At 36.7% G+C, this 19,565-nt stretch overlaps 1 protein-coding gene across 1 annotated transcript; it reads right to left on the minus strand.

Annotated features, from left to right (window-relative positions):
- Positions 1–706: 706 nt before the first annotated feature.
- Ir76b (Ionotropic receptor 76b) lies at positions 707–19,193 on the minus strand. Its single transcript, XM_074181693.1, has 8 exons — positions 19,063–19,193; positions 15,588–15,670; positions 15,155–15,337; positions 10,922–11,255; positions 9,191–9,689; positions 3,996–4,230; positions 3,383–3,440; positions 707–1,689 (listed from the first exon to the last, which is right to left on the minus strand). The coding sequence occupies exons 1-8, from the start codon at positions 19,133–19,135 to the stop codon at positions 1,448–1,450; spliced, it is 1,707 nt and encodes a 568-aa protein (XP_074037794.1). The 5' UTR covers positions 19,136–19,193; the 3' UTR covers positions 707–1,447.
- Positions 19,194–19,565: the final 372 nt, after the last annotated feature.

Genomic DNA, 19,565 nt, shown 5'->3' on the forward strand with positions numbered 1-19,565 from the left:
TATATAGATATAGGAAAAAACAAAAACTCCCAAATTATTTTTTTGCCTATAACTTCTTCATCCGCAGACATATTTAAAATATGTCCACATTTTGCTATTGGCACTTGATGTAGGCTCTCAGAATATATCTATGAATCTTTCATACAGGGCCACCCACATCTTTGAATTTTCAAATACGGACCTGTATTTTCTGTTGTAGTTTTTGGATCGTAGACGTTCACTTCATACTGAGAAATTAAATTCAATTTTATATTTCGGGATGCTTCCTTAATATTTGATTATAATTGTGTGAATTATTCCCTTTTAAATTACGGCCCTGTATGATACCCTGTATAAAAGATTCATGGATATATTCTGAGAACCCACATCAAATGCCAATGGCAAAATGTGGACAGATTTTCAATGTCTGCGAATAAAGAAGATACAGGCAAAAAAAATTGGGATTTTTTGGTTTTTTCTGTATATCTCCAGATCCAAAAAAGCTATATTCGATTTCTTTACATCATTGAATAGGTTTCTAAAATCGCAACTTTGCCACAATTTAACCGACACTCTATCTCTTAACGTTTACGAGTTCCCCATGTACAGAAACGAATTTGAATAGAATATATATATATATATATATATATATATATATATATATATATATATATATATATATATATATATTAAATTTGTTTCGAAATTATCTTTCGAATACGTGGTATTTCATTATATCGCTTCATATAAAAAGACGAAGCTGATGATGGTTTCTGAAGAACGAAACGTCGGATTCAAAATCTGGGAACTGCATGTAGCAAAAGGAGAAAAGCTGCTAAAAGGAAGTGTTTTTTGTTTTTAGAAAGAACTTCAAATAATGACAGGTTTTCCGTTTTTTTTTCAGGGTACCTTCAAGAGTCTTTGGAATTTTCCAGATTTCAAAACATCATTTTGAAGAGTACCGAATTTGTCTCATTACAACCGACCCTGTATCTCTTACGGTTTTCGAGAACTCAACGGGCACTCTCGAATTTGGGACACCCTGTACATTTTATTCTCTTGACGTGAGTCTAAGAAAATACAGCTAGCACACTTGGGTTTTGAGAACGGGTATGTGGCTAAGTATAGAAATTTTAAATTGATTACTCAATTTGTAGGCAAAATTTATGAATAAGACAAGTTACTGACTAATTGGATTCTCCAATGGTTCATATTACACACTAACAATTTAGAAGAACTTTTCAATTTGCCCTTCAATACACTCCAGCAAATTTTCTACTGATTCAGCTCTGTTTAGTTTCCAGATCTTGAAATCATTCATTTCATGAATCATTTATTTCATTGAATCCACATTTTGTGAACATCAAATCATCAACACAAGTGACTTTCTATCTAAAACAAAACGTGTTACAAAGCATCACCGAAAGTCAGCCCACCCTTTTGAAAAAGTATGACAACCACAAAAACACTAATTGGAAAATTGGAAAAGCAAAGCAGACGGTGTGCGTATAGGTATTATCTCTCTTAGGCCATTGGTTTTGTCTATGACCCAGTAATCTCTGCCGTTGATGTTCTTCTTATGGCCTTCCCTGTTGCTGAAGTTGAACGGCGGCAAAAACAATGCTTGATAAGATGGAGGTGGACTGCTGACGGGAAACTCCAAAGGTTTGCCTCTGATCATGTTGTTATTCATTTCCAGCCATTTTGCTCCTGAAACATTATATTGTCCCAGATAAATTAACTGGACTCAGCTCACTGATATGAAAAACTCATTTGAACGAGATTCTACACAAAGCCATGCTATTCCTCTGCCCATGTCGAAAGATCCATAGAAAACTTTGGAACTAAGGGACAATATTGTATAGAGCATTTGCTTGGTGGTCAGAAATTTCAATTAGAACAGTTTGTTTGAAGCTCTCTAGGTACAGAGAGAGAGAGAGATAGTTTTTTGGTTATTTCCGAAACTTTTCAAATCACACCATCAGCAACCATGGAAAAACTTCTAAACGTACCTTCCCTCCACATCTTCCTGGAAAGAGAAGTTAGAGGGACTAAACTGAAAGTTACAGCTTTCTGGAAATAATCTCCAACCTCTAACACTACCGCTCTTATGGAATCCTAATCCTGAATGATGGTGAACTTATGCAGTAGCAGATTCAGGACGGAGATATCAATTGTTGGAAGTTGTGAACGATGGTTTGGAGATATATAGATGGATAGAGAGCCAGAATATTAATGTTGAATATGAAAGCATACAAAAGAAGCCAGAAGTTGCTCCATTGAAGAAATCCTAAAAGTATCGAGAAAGTTGAATAGCCCAATAGCCTATGATGTAGCTGTCTACGACAAACTGGTGCATCAAGGAATCTTTGCTGTCGAACGGAAAAAAACAAAACTGGTACTCTTGAGGAAAGGCCACAAACATATAGATAACCCATCATCATTTAGACCTATATGTCTCTTGAATTATGAGGGAAAACTCTTTGAATACTTAATTCTTGAACGTCTTAATGAGGAAATTGTACGAACGGGAAGTTTAGCTAACCAACAGCTTGGATTTAGGAAAGGACACCAAACAATAGAAGCCGTAAACACCGTAGTTAACATTGCTAATGAGGCAGGAGCTCAACAAAATATCTGCTTATCCATAACGCTGGATGTGAAGAATGCTTTCAACAGTGCATCTTGGCAACTCCTATTAGTGGCTCTTAAAAACAGAAGAGTGGAGGAAAGTCCCATTTCTATGATAGCCCCATATCTATCAAAAAGAGAAATTTCACTGGAAGCCATCGATGACACAAAAACTATCTGTATAAATAGCCCTGTCCCTCAGGAATCAGTGCTAGGACCTACGTTATGGAACAGCCTGTGTGATGAGCTCTTCACGGAAGAATTCCTCATTGGAGACAATTTGATTAGGTTGGCGGACGATGGTGGCAGCCACAAACTAGAATCTCCTAATGGATGTAGCGAATAGAGCAATACTACGAGTATCGAAGTGGACGAAAAGTAGGCGGCTGAAACTAGCCCCAGAAAAAACCGAAGTCGGGTTCCTGACAAAGCGTAGAAAAATAGGAGTGATGAAATTTGATGTCGAAGGAGCACAGATTGGACTGAGCAAGGCGGTAAAGTACCTTGGAGTTTGGCTTGATAGTAAGCTGACCTTTGCAGAGGATATAAAACAAAGGTGGAGAAAACAACTACGGCGCACTATTCTGTTACACCGCAATTGTTCAGAAATTGAAAGCGGTGCAGAGGAAAATTCAAGTGATGGAGAGTGATCTGGAAGGAACTGCAGCCAGGAAAAACCTCATGCGCAGGTGGCAACTGAAATGGAACAGTGATCTCTAATGGAAATGGACGCATCGGAGCATTTCCAACATGGAGAGTTGGGTTAACCGACCCTTTGGCGACCGTTCCTCCCCTAGGCAGTCTCTGGACACGGCTGCCTCGTTAAATATCTGTAAATCAGAAAAATATCGGAGTCTGCAATGTCAGGTAGATGATAATTCGGAGAAGAAGCTTTTCACTTGACCAAGATGGAGGGCAATGCGTGCAGAATACCACCGGGAAACGGGAAAAATATTTAAGTCCGAATATATGATGGAAGATCTCGAAGGAGGAGAGGCCACGTGAAACTGTGCATACAAAGCAATAAGAAAAATTATCGAAACTGAGGAGAGGGAAAGTAGAAATTGAAGTATCTAGTAGAGAGAGCGGTTCTCAATACCTGGCACCAAGAAATTTAGGAGAGGTTTTGGTCGATAAGAATCGGTAAGAGTCTATGAAGATGTACCCTCCTCTTCAAAAAAAAAGATATATAGATAGATGATTAAACGGATATTTTATTGGAAGTACTACCAGCACAACAAACTTCGTATTTCTCAAAGGTTTTCAAAAATTGAGTAGGTTAACAAACTACATCAATACTGGATAAACTTTCCTACTCATTTCTGACCTAACTTAACCTAGGGGAAAGAAATGAATTCTATTAACATAAATGGATCATAAATAACTCTGAACTTTCCTCTGCTCTTATATTTATTCTTCTGCAATCGCCACAAAATCTCCAGTAGGAAAACGCTGGTAGCAATTCCCAAACCGCTTCCCACTATCACATACGTCAACAGCAGATCCGTGTTTCTCAACTTCCTCTCGCTGCTTCCCAGGTTCAAAGGGCATATCTCAGATTCCGGCAGATTTTCCCTCAGTTTGAACTGGATTATACCTGACTCCACTACATATTGAATGCTGCATATAAAAAAATAGATTTGCAGAAAATAATTTGAACTGGAAACATCTGAAATTTTCTTAGGACTGTGTGAAAGCTATTTTCTGGGTGTTTGGCTGTGGTCTACAGGTTTAAAGGTTTTTATGCCTGAAGTTTCGTCTACTACTGCGGTAACGGCGATGTGGTAACGGTAATGGTCGTACATTGCCTAAGCAATGTCGTTAGGTAATGGGTGCTAATGGGTGCAAAACCACCCACGGTCAACCCAACAAAACAACAAATGTCAAAACAGATAAGAATATAAGTATATATAAAAATCACTACATCACATTGGAAAACATGGAAATATCTATTATACAGGGTCTTTCACGACGAGCGTTCGTTAGGAATATACGGAGAACGATTCAAAATAAAAACTTGAAATTTTGTGGTAGTGGATTTTACAAAATGGTCTTCTTAAGTGAAATATTTTCAACTTTCAGTCTCTTTCCGTTATACCGGAAGTTGAGGGCAACTTCCTTATTTCAAATAGAATATCCTGTATTTTATTACATCTTTGAATTTCTCAGCACAGTTTAGGCCCACTTTGTATAACAATGCCTGTACCCAAGTTTGTTAGTTTTCGAGATATTAATTTTTTTCTGAAAAATTTGACAGTTGCAGCACCACTCCGAAAAAATCATAACTTATAGACAGTAACAGTTAAGAATGTGAAATTTTACAGAATCACACCTTAAGCATCAAGTCATGAACAGGTCTATCGAATTTCCGAAAATAATTTACAGGGTGGTCGAAATTTCCACCTAAAACATAACAGCGAGAAAACTGATGAAACACGAGTTTTTCAAATGGGAACTATACACTATTCTATTATTTTTGGATACTACACCTATACCTAAAATACACTCCTGGAAAGATATATCCGATTTTGGGAAATATTTGAAATGTAAATCATTCGAAGCAATACCAAACCAAGAAAGCTTTGAAAACACGATTAATGTTCTATTCGACTTGTCACGAGCTTTCGACACTGTTGATCACGATTTACTTTTGAGCAAGCTGTTTTGTCTAGGAATTCGTGGCTCATCTCTGGATTAGTTGAGATTTTATCTGGATTGCAGAACGCAAACTGTGAGGGTTAAACTGGAGGCTGGGACCTTCCACTCTAGAACCTGTGTCGTTGCCACCGGTGTTCCCCAGGGTAGCGTCCTAGGACCTATGCTCTTTCTTTTATTCGTACATGACCTCAACAACAGTAATCGTTAACATTGTACAGTGGAATTTGCCGACGATTCTTCATTTACTCTGAAGTCTTCAGATTATGAGGGATTGTCGAGTCAGGCCAATCAAGCAGTTCCTAATATGCAAAAATATTATTCTCAAAATGGTCTCATTCTGAACAGCTCAAAAACTAATATAATTGTCTTCTCACTACATGAGAATGATTGCAGTGTTCTGGTCATAATAAATGGCAAGGCAATACAACAAACCTCATCTGTAATATTTTATCTTCCTCTTGAAGATGATCACTTGGTGATCGAAACACGTGTCGAGGTGTGAAAATAACGATTTGGTGTTGGGAAAAAACTCCAGTAATACTCATCTGTAAAATGTTTAGGTTTGAACACTGATGCTCAACTCTCTTGGAACAAGCAAATTGATTATATTTTGAGTAAAATGTCGAAACATTGTTTTGTAATTCGTAATCTCCGTAATTTTGTTCCATTGAATATATAAGAGCTATTACTATGCTTATATTCAATCTTCGTTCAGTTATTGTCTGATCAACTTTGGTAACTGTACAAGAATAAACGAATTACTAATAGCTCAAAAAAAGATAGTGGGATCAATGTGTTTCAAAAAATATGATACTCATGTAGGGAGCTGTTTACCGCTTTGGATATTCTAACTATTATTTCACTATATATATATATATTCAACTCTGTTGTTTATGTCAAAACTCATTTCGACAAATTTGAATCAAGAGATAATCTTCGGCTCGCCACAGGATATACGTTAAGATCTAACTAAAGCAAATTCAAATCCAAGATAGAGTGGATATAAACATTGACATGACCTACGCATGTGATATTGAAAATCCCAAGAATTGGCCAGGGTCGTATTCAGAACCAACATCTTGTTGATCGCAAATGCTATATCATACTTAGGAAAACGTTTTTATAATAACGAGTGAAATGCACAAGTTTTGCAGTTTAACGGAAAAAATGCAGATAAAATGTGTAATATAAAAAGATTTTCATTGGATTTTTCACAGCGCACTCAAGCATTATATGAAAAGAGACGTAATTATTTCTTTATTGATAATTTTTATTTTATGTAAAATCAAAAGGAATATTAATCAAAATTATTCAACTGGATGAATTTGTGCCTCTATTATGTTATCAAGCTTCCACATCTTTGTCTCGACTTCCGATATCACATGCCGAACACACTTCTCCCATTTCTCCGCTGTGACTCTTTTCAAAGCCTCATCAAAAAGTACTTTGAGATCTGCAAATTTGAACGTGGTGTTATGCTGAGCTACAAAATTCTTTACATCCGCCCATATTAACTCGATGGGATTGAGCTCGCAGTGGTATGGAGGCAGGCGAAGAACAATTTTGTTTTGGTCTGCTGCCATCTCATCGACTATATATTTTTGGTATTCAAGCTTGCGCTCATTGACAATTTTTAGTAGCTGTACTCTTAGCATTGAGTCTTCAAAGCTAATATTCTTTGATCGCAGCCAGTTTTGGATTTCAACCTTCTTTGAAGACGTTGTCGGAATCTTCTGTAGCCGTCGCGAATGATAAGGTGCATTGTCCATTACAATCACAGCATTATCCTCCAGATGGGGTAGAACTTTGGAAAACCACTGTTCGAAAGATTCACCGTTAATTTCTTCGTGATAATCTTCAGTTTTCTTCGACTCGAAACACCACAGCCCTTCAGCAACAAACCAATTCTCATTGCTGATGTGACAATAAGCCGTTTTCCTTTACCTGAAATTACGAAGAGGTATGTAAGTAAATAAAACAAATACAAGGGTTACTTTTTATATATTGAGATTGGGGCAGGTCTTAATATAAATATAACTTTACCTGATGGATTTGTTAATCCGGTGGATAGTCGATCTAGAAAGGCCCTCCTAGATGAGGTCACAGTTTCATCGACCCATACTTTAGGGGTAGTATGACCAGCATTAACCCAGGTTTCATCCATATAATAAAGTGTTCTCTGTTGTTCCCTATAATATTTAATTTTGGTCAAATACTCTCTCCTCCATAACAGAATTTCAATACAAAATTCAAATGTTTCAATACTTTATGGAATGTTGACCACCTAAAACTTGGCAATAAAACATTTTCATTTATTTCTGTGAGTACTTTGTCTATCGTGGGTATTTCATTTCTGAAAAAGTACTCATGCACTTTCCTCCTGATTGCATGTTTATCAGCATCATCTATTGATTTTATAATGGTTTGACGATTCTGATTTGTATTCGGTTTGGAAAATGAATGATTTTGTTTATATTCCCGTAAAACATTGTAAATTGAAGCGCAACACACTCCAACTTTATCGAAAACTTTCGATACGACTTCGTCGACAGTCGATGTCTCAATTTTTTCCATCTCTTTCTTGAACACATTTAAAATCACTTCTTTTATCTCAATACTCAAATGTCTTTTTTTGGATCGTTTCCTGGCTGGACTCAGAGGATAGCTCACAGTGTCATCAGCAGTGTCTGTACCGGACATCTTGAAAAACAATTTTAAACAATAGACTATAACGCACGCCACACAAACACGCAAACGACTGATTACAACCCTGTGCTGGTACCGAACTCATACCAAGAAGGCGAATTCTCCAATGAACGCTTCCCTTTTCATCTGACACTGGGCGATCACGTGAACATCACGCTTCGATTTTGTTTTGTTTTACTCTACCTTGGATTTGGATAAACTTTATCAATGTATTGTTCTCCACCATAAATTGACGAAAGCAGCAAACGGCCCTCTTGTTATGCCCATCAAGTTATACAACAAACTACCTATCTCTCTTAAACAGCTATCAAACCCGCATTCCTTAAAAAAAATGTTAATAAACTGTTACATGAGAATATATATATATATATATATATATATATATATATATATATATATATAAAAAATAAATAGATAAGTACTCTTTGATCATTCCCATATTGATTTCAATTTAAGAGCCACCGGTATACAGCTGTTTCAGCCTATTGGGCATCGTCAGTACCGGGCAGGCGGTCCTCGATTGAAGACAAAATGAGAAAAAACCAAGAAAGTACTTGATAAAAATAGCTACGTAAACGCAAGCGAAACATAAGTGGAACCACCTATTGGTGTGACACCCAAGTCAACTTGCCAAGTTTTTATGTCAGTGTTGGTGGTTTGACCAATCAACCGACAACATGGAATTATTTTCCAGCAGCTTGACTGCATTAACCTTTCTAGATTTCATATCATTTCTAGAAACATGTGGATTCGTTTTCCGATGGCATTTCAGGTTAGCTTCCCAAATTTCTGCTACCGCAGTTGTCGGTTGATTGGTCAAACCACCAACACTGACATAAAAACTTGGCAAGTTGACTTGGGTGTCACACCAATAGGTGGTTCCACTTATGTTTCGCTTGCGTTTACGTAGCTATTTTTATCAAGTACTTTCTTGGTTTTTTCTCATTATTTTCCAGCAGCTTGACTGCATTAACCTTTCTAGATTTTATATATATATATATATATATATATATATATATATATATATATATATATATATATATATATGAATAAATATTTGTATTGTGAATTTCTATATTTTAGTTTAATTGACTTTTTCCATGTTGTAGAGTCTCTGGAAATAAACTGATTTGATTTGATTTAATAAATAAATAATATTATAACAACCGATGTTGTGTGCTCGTGTCATCGTGGTCAAATAGAGACAAACACTCACGTTCTATCAAACAGAGCGGCGTACTTGAAGTTCGGCGCATACGCAAAAGCCCTGGGGAACTTCTTTATGGGAAAATCAGCCATAACATAAGTGCATCGTTTTTCTTCTTCCACTCCTCGCATAGTTTTCAGACGATAATCCTTGTACATGACGTGGCGAATAATCGTCTTCTCTCGGATGAACATCATGTCCCTCTTGGCCACGTACTGCTCCACTATATCCAGATCCGGCAGATCCACGTAGTACCGATCAGGACCGATGAGGTCAACTAGCTTGGTAGTAAGCGCCATACTGTTCTGATTTTCGAAGAAAATATGGTCTCGGATGCCGTTCGCTCTGTTCGTGACCCACTTGTAGTTCTTCCGCGCGATGTCTGAGGGGTTAGTGATCGGCAGAGTGAACGATGACAGAGTCAGGAAGGCTGTCAAGTTGGCTGTGTAGAAAGCCGTTAGGATCAGGATGAAGAGCCACCAGGTGGAAAACAGGATGCGAGAAGAATCTGGAAGATATTTGAACTGTGAGTATGGCCACTAATGGGGAGCGAATACTATGAAATGGGTCAGTCATTGTGGTCATCCCGCCATAGTGATTTATCTGATATTGAGTTAGGAGAAATTGCTTCCACTCAGTACTCCAAACGGAAACAAGGAGCTGCTGTCCACAAAGTAATATAGATCACATTGGGATTTATATTCCAAATGGAGTTTCAAAAATATGTCGATTCCCACTCTGGGGTACATGTTTGTGAAATGTCTGAGCTGAAGAAACAGCTCAGGCGAGTGCCAGCATGGAAATCTCCTTTCACAGATTTTTTTTGAGGAACGAAGCGATCAATGATAGAATAAAGAATGTCGTAAAACATTGAAATCATATCAGAAAGCTCCTTTCCATGTAATGCACCATCCCAATCGATTGCTTCAAGGGTCGAATTTATCGATGCTTCGTCAGCGAGAAGGAAGTCATAGTAATATTCTTCACCAGATGAATGTTCGTTTGAGATTTTGAGTGGCAAATAACATTCAAGTGGAGGATGAAGCGAGTCTTCAGGAATTAAGATGTCTTCAGGAATTAAGATCTACTGCGGGTAAGATGAGATCAATAGTAACTACTCTATCGTTGAATATTTCGTTGGATTGAAGAAGATTGAGAAAAGCACACATGTTGGATATCGTTTCAATAGAATCTATCTCAGATTGAGTGGATACAGGCACAGGAGAAGCAACCTCCCATAATGCTGATGGAAGATTAAAATCGCCAATTAAAAAATGTTTGCATTACTATATTGCTCATTCAAGGTAATTAGCTGATTAAAGTAAGATTTGTATAAAGTTGGTGAAGCCTACACTCCCAGTCAAGGAGATATTGATTCTTCAAGTTCAAAATGTTATACACTTAACACAAACAAGCATCTTACTTTAATATTGGTCTTAAGTTATATCTAAAAGGGGATACTTTCTTTTGTGCTTGTTTCCGGATTCATTTTACGCTAGAGATTCCAGTTTAACCTTATATTGCCACAATTGTACGCTTTTAATAATCGCAAAGGTGACACTGACTGTATGTTGCGATTGGTACAACACCTACCATACTAACCAGATCTGGCTTCCTACCAACATCATCACTTTTCAAACATAGAAGAAGAATGTAGGAGTGTAGGCTTTCACAATTTTGAAAATCATAGCTAAAATCCCACACCTTCGGTCTCATTCCTACCACCACTATTTTGCTCACCAGACTTGGGGCTGAGAGTGGACCCCTGCTTCAAAAGCGCTCCATAGACGAACCACATGCAAGAAGGCAACGAAAAAACAGCGTGGTCCTCTCTGGAAAACCTCGCCCGAATGAGGATCAGCAAGTACATGATCGGTCCAACGATCAGGACAGAGAAGATGATCAGAATCCAGACGACGGTGGTGAAGGGGGCGAGCAAGCCTGATCCAGTGGCCGATTCTTTGGGTCTGTTCATCAGAACATTCCATTCTGCGACGTCGAAGCTCGTAGAATAAGTTATGTCTGTCCGAAAAGATTGCACGATTGGTAGGAAAGCTACGGCGATGTCTGCTCTCTGAAATGTCAAAAAAATTGCCATGATTTATTATGGTTTATAATACCAATTCAACCTCCACCAAATGAGTTCATTAGCTTGGCTAAGCCGAACAGTTCATTTGGTGATAGATTCCAGAAAGCACGATGACCGATTTGGGAACAACGAGGGACAACGACGAGTCATTTAAGGATGTCGATGGGTACCTCAATGGTGACACTATAACATGGGCAGAAAAATCCCGTGCCTAAGAAAGAAAACGCGTTTTTTTTTTGTTCAAAAATGTCTTTATTCATCAACGTCAACTCTATCAAGAGCCACACAATCATTTCAGGGCCGCTCCAACATTTCAATATCACTTTTATATAATGATTTCTCAAAATAGGCCTCAGTTTCAGTAATAACCTCTTCATTCGAGCGGAATTTCTTACTAGTGAGCATTTTTACATATCTGCAAACAGCCAGTAGTCACTGGGAGTCAAATCTGGCGAATACGGTGGATGTGGAAGCGATTCGAAATTCAATTCATGTAGTTTTGCCATTGTTTTGATTGACTTGTGACACGCTACGTTGTCTTTATGAAACAAATTTTTTTCTTTGCCATGTGCGGTTGTTTCTTTGCAATTTTGGCCTTCAAACGCCATATAATATTCATTGTTGATGGTATTTCCCTTCTCAAGACAGTCGATGAATATTATACCACGCACATCCTAAAATACCAAGGCCATAAGTTCTCCAGCCAATTGTTGTGATTTCGGGCGCTCTGGACGAGGTTCGCCAGTTGTTCTCCAGTCAGAAAACGATCGTTTTGATTCCGGAGTGAAGTGATGGATCCATGTTTCATCTATTGTCACATATCGAAGCAAAAATGCTGGTTTGTTATGTTCAAATATGGCCAGACACTGCTCAGAATCATCAAGACGTTCTTGTTTTTGATCAACAGTGAGCCCGCACGGCACCCACTTTGAATAGAGCTTTCTCATAGTCTAATTCTCATGCAATATAAAGCCTACACGTTCTTTTGTTATCTTTACAATGTCAGCTAACTCACGCCATTTCACTTCTCGATTATTCAAAACGATTTTGTGGATTTTTTTTATTTTTTCTGGTGTTAGTGCCTAATTTGGACGTCCATTGCGTTCTACAATCGGTGTCTCTACGACCACGTTTGAAGTCAATGAACCAAAGTTCAATTATTGTATCTAATGGAGCGAAGCCCTTATAACACTTTTCAAGCCATTGCTTTTTTTGACCGGTATTTTTTCCCATTAGGAAGCAATGTAAAATCATAACACGAAACTGTTTTGATCCATTGTTTTGAAAATAACAAAAATAGTGTCACTCTTAGAACATTAACTCACAAACTTATGAGTAGACTATCATGAAAATCAACAGTTTCATTTTGGAGGTTATTAGGTACTAACTGAAAAAGCGGTAAATGGAATAAGAATAGCGCCATCTATGTGTTAGGCCCGGCACTTTTGAGTCCATGTACTGAAATGGAAATGTTAGCATTTCATAACTTCTTGGAACTTCCCCAAGATGCGAGCAAATGTCTATATATATATATATATATATATATATATATATATATATATATATATATATATATATATATATATATATATATATATATATATATATATATATATATATATATACATCGGAAAAGTCTAGGGATATTTTTAAAAATGGCAATATTTTTTTTAGATCGCTTTAGGGAAAAAAAAGTTGACGGGTGATTATTAAACGAATGTAACTTACAACAAAATTTATTAAATGGTCAAAAATACTGAGTGCGCATATAAGCAAAACTAAAAAAAAATATGGCTCTTCTTTGGCACCCCGAAAAAAAATCATAATACAAAAAAAATTGGAATCAGTACAAAGTATGGCCTCCACGCTGGTTTATTACGGCCCTACATCTATCGTGCATCGACAAAATGAGATTGTCAATGTCTTGTTGAGGTACATTTGCCCATTCAGCGATTAAAAGCTCTCTCAATTGAAACGTTGTGTGAATGTTCCCCATATGCGGATTAATTCTTCGTTGAAGCGTGTCCCACACATGCTCGATGGGATTCAGGTCCGGTGATTGTGCTGGCCATGGCAATACATCAACTCCTTCGTTGGTGAGCCAGTCAGTCACTAGACGCGCGACATGTGGACGAGCATTATCGTGCGTTAGGTGGAAGTTTTCACCAACAGCACCAGCAAACGGACGGACGATAGGTAGAAGAATGGTGTCGAGGTACTGTCGAGCTGTGAGGGAGCGATTTGGAAAAACGAGATCGGTTCTGCCGCCGATCATGATTCCGCCCCATAGCATTACTGTACCACCTCTGTATGTGTGGACTTCCTGGACGTGTCTCAAACGTCCATTATTTCCAGGTCATCTCCACAGTCTTACTCGACGAGAATCTGGATGGAATCCAAATCTGGATTCGTCTGTAAACAAAACTGTGGCCCAATCATTTGCATCCCAGTTTTGATGTTCTTGACACCACTCTAATCTTCTACCGCGATTGCCTCTCGACAAAGGTGGACATCTAAGTGGCCTTCTGTCGTGGAGATCTGCTTCATGCAGTCGATTTCTGACAGTATCACGACCAATGGTTACCTGGTGCATCTGCTGCAACACGTTAACCAACTCAGGTGCTGTGATTGTCGGTTGTCTTCTTGCGGTTAAGACCAAAAATCGGTCTTGAACTGCAGTTGTAGCGCGTCCTCACCCTGGATGTTGTTCGGCTGGACTGCCAGTTTCACGGAAACGCCGCCACAATCGACTGATAACACTTTCGGAGACCCCCAAACGAAGAGCTACATCATTTTGTCGCATGCCACCTTGAAGAAGCCCTACAGCTCTATTCATCTCAGCCAATGGTAAGTGATGGCGTTCCATGTTAAAGCACAATATTTTCAGCTTAATTGCTGAGCAAGAACTGCATAGAATGTACAAACTCGACACTTTCAGATTATTCATTTTAGCCGAAAACCTACAGTTTGTAAAAAACTTGATAAAAGACCAGTTACCGTTTTTGCAGGCTTTGTTCAACCCATAGGAATCTACAGGGTGGTCGATTGTACCAATTTAATCGAAATTAAACGACCTCATGTATTTATTTTTATGATATTTAGTATGTTATAAAAATATCCCTAGACTTTTCCGATGTGTGTGTATATATATATATATATTATATATATATATATATATATATATATATATATATATATATATATATATATATATATATATGTATATATTTTTTCATTTTTTTTTTCAATATCACAAAAATGTGCTTATTACGAATCTATTTCGTTCCAATGTGTTGTGGTGAATAAAATCATTCAACTGATTGTGATCAACACACTACAGCAACAGTTTCAGTAAAAATATTGTTATTGATAATTATTTCCCTCGATATTGATTAAACTACGTGTGTTTGTGACGAGTAACAAGGGATTTTTTTATGAAATTATAACTTGATTAATATTTATGGTAAACATCGTTGTACGCCACTCTTTTCGGTAACTTCGATACCATGTGTTTCAATATTCGTCGTCATTAGTCATTTCGGTTCAATCTGATGAAATTATCAAACTTGGAGAAAAACAGTGGCGTATATATAAATATCCATCAGGTAACTATCTGCTGACAAACACACCTAGTTTCATTAAACACACTTTTGAGATGTTAGTAAAACTTTGACACCCTGCTACTTAGGAACAAACAAGTTATGACACGTTCATATCTTTTTTTTCATCAAATATGACAATTAATCACCACCTGAAATTAACGACATCATTTTTTGAGATACTTCCTGTATATAACGCATCAATTAATATGGGTGTATATACTGATATATCTGTCGAAATGAGTAGAAACTTTGAGGATGATTTTTCAACGTTTTTTATCTTACTTTGGCTTCTAGAAGGTTCTTGGCTCCTCTCTTGCTGATTACACTCATGAAAAGTGGTTCATCTGGCAAAACAATAGTGTAGTTGAAACCAAACTTGTTTTGGAGAATGCCGATAATATCAAAAGCAATTCCAGTGCCTTGGATCGTTCCATTTTCTATTGTGTATCCACTAAGCTCCCCATTCTGAAAAAAACTAAGTTTTGTAACTGAACCACAATAAAAAACCTAATTTGTCGTATGAAACAAAATTCATCACACCTCTTGACGGATCTGAAGTCCAATTCTAAGGAAATGATAAATTCAATTGTAAATATAAAACTTCTAGACGAACTAGAATTTAAAAAAAACTGATTTGAAGAATATACATTTAAATAATTTATTATTCCACCTGTGGAATATCACATTCAGTATATTGACAGACCATACAGCTTACCTCAAATGTTGTTATGGTTAGGGTTTCTTTTTTCAGCTCATTCGCCAACGTCGTTAGTTTCTGATTGTATGATCTATGATACGCTGAAAAATATGTATTATCAAAATATAAATCGCATTCGTGCACAGAGGTGTAAAGTGTAAGTTGATTGGTTTACACAGCAAAGAAAAAAAATTCACCATCACTAGATTGGAGTAGAAACAAAAGACAGGATTTTATTGCTGAAATGTTTCGCATTTGTTTGAGAAAATCGAAGACAAAGACAGATATTTTGAGTACAGAGAAAATAGGACTAAGCAGTGGTAAGTCTGATAATGGATTCAAAGCCAATTAATCATCGCAATATTTCTATGTATATTGTTTTTGGTGAACAACCCCATTATATTTGAACCTGAGGTTAGTAAGATTTCTGGCAGATTTCACAACACAACAAAGTTTTTGTTTCGGGGTTGAAATTAGATGCATTTAATGTATTTCCACGTGTTAAAACCGAAAGTGACCATAAAAATTATATATTAGCTCTTGTTTTCAAGATATAGTATCATTATATTATATATATATGTATATTGAGTTTTCAACAAATGAAATGTTTCATCACCAACAGTTGGTACACATGTTTGTTTACATAACACCCCTCTCATCAGCTGTTCTTAAGTAGTAAACATAACCTATGTGAGTTTGTCAATTGTACGCACGTGGTTGCTATTGAAATTATCGTGTGAAGTTGATTTTTAAATTAATTTAAGTGCTGATCTGAAATGCCTCGAAAGTGTGTGAATTCTGTCGATAGCTTTTGCTATATATGTGGTGAAATAACATTTAAGGCTCAGAAACGTAAAATGACACCTATCGTTAAGACAGCCTATGAAAGTTGGGGAGCAAGATAAATCATGGGCTCCTCATATATGTTGTAATTCTTGTTCCGTCATATTGCGAGAGTGGCTGAAAAATAAAAACCGGGCAATGGCTTTTGCAGTACCAATGGTTTGGCGTGAGCCTACCAATCATACAGACGACTGTTATTTCTGCTTAACTCCTCCCATTAAGCAAGGTTTATCTATGAAGAAAAGAGGAACGGTTAAATACCCCAATCTCCCATCTGCTCTTCGGCCTGTACCACACTCAGATAATTTGCCAGTCCCTTCTCCACCCCAAAACTATGAAATTTTAGAGGAAGGTGATGAAGACTGTTTAGAAGGAGCAACCCATCCTTCTACATCCTATGACCCTGATTTTGACGTAAGCGATAGGTCTAGTGATCCGCACAGAATTAGTCAAGCAGAGTTGAGTGACCTTATAAGAGATCTTCGCTTGTCTAAGGAAAAGGCTGAGCTGTTAGGGTCAAGACTACAACAGTGGAATCTTCTAAGCTAAACGACAGCGATCTTACAATGAATCGGATGGACTTAATTGAAATTTGGTGGTACAAACTTCTTTTATTTGTCAAAACACTAAGAATAATGTTTTTTTTTATTAATTTTGTACTTAAAATATTCTAAAAGAAACATAACAATATTGTTTTATGTACTTTCACTTTTCACGTATAGTATAACTACTCTTTAAGGTTAAGTACTGTGTATCTCAAAAACCAGAGCTAATAAAAATTTTTCATTGTTATTTTCGTTTTTATCACTCCAAAATTAGTAGAAATTGACTAATTTAGTGTAGGAAACATTCAAAAAATATTTCTGAATTTTCTCTGAAAATTTTCAGAGCTAGTTTTGTATGGAATAGTATTAATGCTAGCACGAGATTTTTGCTTTTGGAAGGTAATCACACGAAAGATATATAGACAACATATAGCACTTTGAAGAAATGAAGGATTAAAAGAGATGAAATGAAAAGCAGTGAGAAAATTGCAGAACAATTCTGAAATCGTTAAAGAAAATCGAAATTTTTTTTAGGGTAGCAGCAAATGGTGAGTGGGTGAAGGTAACTAGATATAGCTAAGAAATATTCATTTTACGCATAGTACATGCCCAACACTATAAAAATAACAAGTGAAAGGATCCTAATAACCTTTTCCTAACTTTTTTGAGACCAGAAATTTGTTTCAAATCTGATCTATTGAAATGTGCGTCTGAAGAAACTGAGGTTATTTTATCTCATTGACAAAGTGCAAAAAATATATTTTGAGCAAAATATATCGTTCAAATTGACCTCTTAGATACATCCTAGGGAGGGTTCATATTAGTTTGTACCATCAAAACGGTACAACCGGATATCTAATGTCTTATCCCAAAATTATTACTATATTTGTTGTCTTTCTAATAACCACAATTTGTAATTATTTATGTTCTGTACTGGGTTTGTCCAACTGAATAAAAAAAATCTTACTCTCACATGCCTCACATGGTCATCAATTTCCACCCGGTAAATTATATTTCAGAAACCAACCATCAGTCTGCTTTACCAACTTCTCTTTCAATAAACTGGTCAATAAACTGAGCGCAATTGGAATTCGAGGCAACTTTCTATCTATGATTATGTCTTGCATGACATTTCGAAAGATGTATGTAAAATAGGATAATGTGAACTAGAATACCTATGACTTAGAAGTTGGGGTTCCACAAAGCTCAGTTCTGGGACCATTATTGTTTTCGGTTTACATAAATGATTTGCCACAACATATCAGAGCTGAATCGAAAGCTCTTTTTGCCGATGATACTTCTATTTCTGAAGAAGCCAACAGTCCTTTGGAACTCCAGGACAAATTGAATGTAATAAGTCGAAATTTCTCAAAGTGGTGTCAAAGTAATAGATTTATGGTCAATGCGGAAAAAATAGTATGCAACTGAGAAAAATACTGAGCGAGGAACACCTGTTAGATGTTTACTATGCTATTGTGAATTCCGTCCTATCTTATAATGTGGTCTTTGTTGCTCAGAAACGAATAATTCGTATGCTTCACAATCTTCGTCATACTGATTTATGTCGTCCTGTTTTCAAGCAAAAAATATATTAACAGTACCTTCTCTCTATTTTTATAACTGTCTGCTCTTTGTGGAAAAAACGCGAACTTGAATTAGAAACTAACTCCCAATGTCATAATTACGCAACAAGGAAAGGGAATTTAATCAAACTACAACAACATCGTACAAAATTTTTGAAATGACGCCATCTCTAGCAGGCTCAACATTTTTCAATTGTCTGCCTTACAACATAAAAAGAGTAGCATCAATTTTAGTATTCAAACGAAGAATCAGAGACTATCTCGCGTAGATAGTTGTTTTTATAATATTATTGAATATTTTGAATATCCACATTAGCCACTCTACAATTAATTTCATGTATCACCTATTTCGACTATCATGTGTACGTATAAACTCTATACGAGATTTCTCATGTGTTAAATTTATGTATTTTGTAATACTTGTTTAACAGTTCATATTTCACCATTGACGACTCCTATATTATTGTAAAATCATTGTAAATGGAATAGGTGAAATTTAGGTTGATATTTTGGTATACCTACCAAATTGTTCCTCCTCAAAATCACACGTTGCATTCAAACACAACCCCGCCAACACAATTTCTATCAATCCCATTACAACGATTCTTTCTCACTCCGATCATATGCATATTGCACGGAAACTCATCGTTTTCCCTAACAGGGTCTCGCTATTGAAACTTTGTTGACAGCGTGTTTTTATATGTGAGCGCATGTCACATTCCTTTACACCTTTTATAATAATCTATATGGGTCTTTGATTAACGCTACCACCCGCAAAGCCACCCCCAACCAACCCTTGATTTGATGATGGGTATTCAAAACGTCATTTCGGTTCCTGGCAGTTTTAATAGGTTTTTTCTGTTTGAGGTTATCGGAAAACTCACGAGATAGGAGAATTACTGTGTGAAAGCTATTTTCGGCTTTTTGGTCGACAAATGTGCTGTGGCCGAACATGCAAAAACAGGAATAATTTCAATAGAAAAGAGGAGGTAATGAACATAAATGAAACCTAGCTACCTGTCCTT

The sequence above is a fragment of the Leptinotarsa decemlineata genome, unplaced genomic scaffold (assembly GCF_025532065.1).
Source record: "Leptinotarsa decemlineata unplaced genomic scaffold, Ldec_3_MD MMD2_tig00026314_RagTag_RagTag, whole genome shotgun sequence".
Taxonomy (NCBI): domain Eukaryota; kingdom Metazoa; phylum Arthropoda; class Insecta; order Coleoptera; family Chrysomelidae; genus Leptinotarsa; species Leptinotarsa decemlineata.

Coding starts and splice junctions, on each gene's coding strand:
- Ir76b (XM_074181693.1), bottom strand. CDS start 19,135: ATGGGATTGATAGAAATTGTGTTGGCGGGGTTGTGTTTGAATGCAACG. Junction 9,690..10,921: donor CACTCTCAGCCCCAAGTCTG/GTGAGCAAAATA, acceptor AATATCTTCCAG/ATTCTTCTCGCATCCTGTTT. Junction 4,231..9,190: donor GCCGCTCTGTTTGATAGAAC/GTGAGTGTTTGT, acceptor TTTTATATGCAG/CATTCAATATGTAGTGGAGT.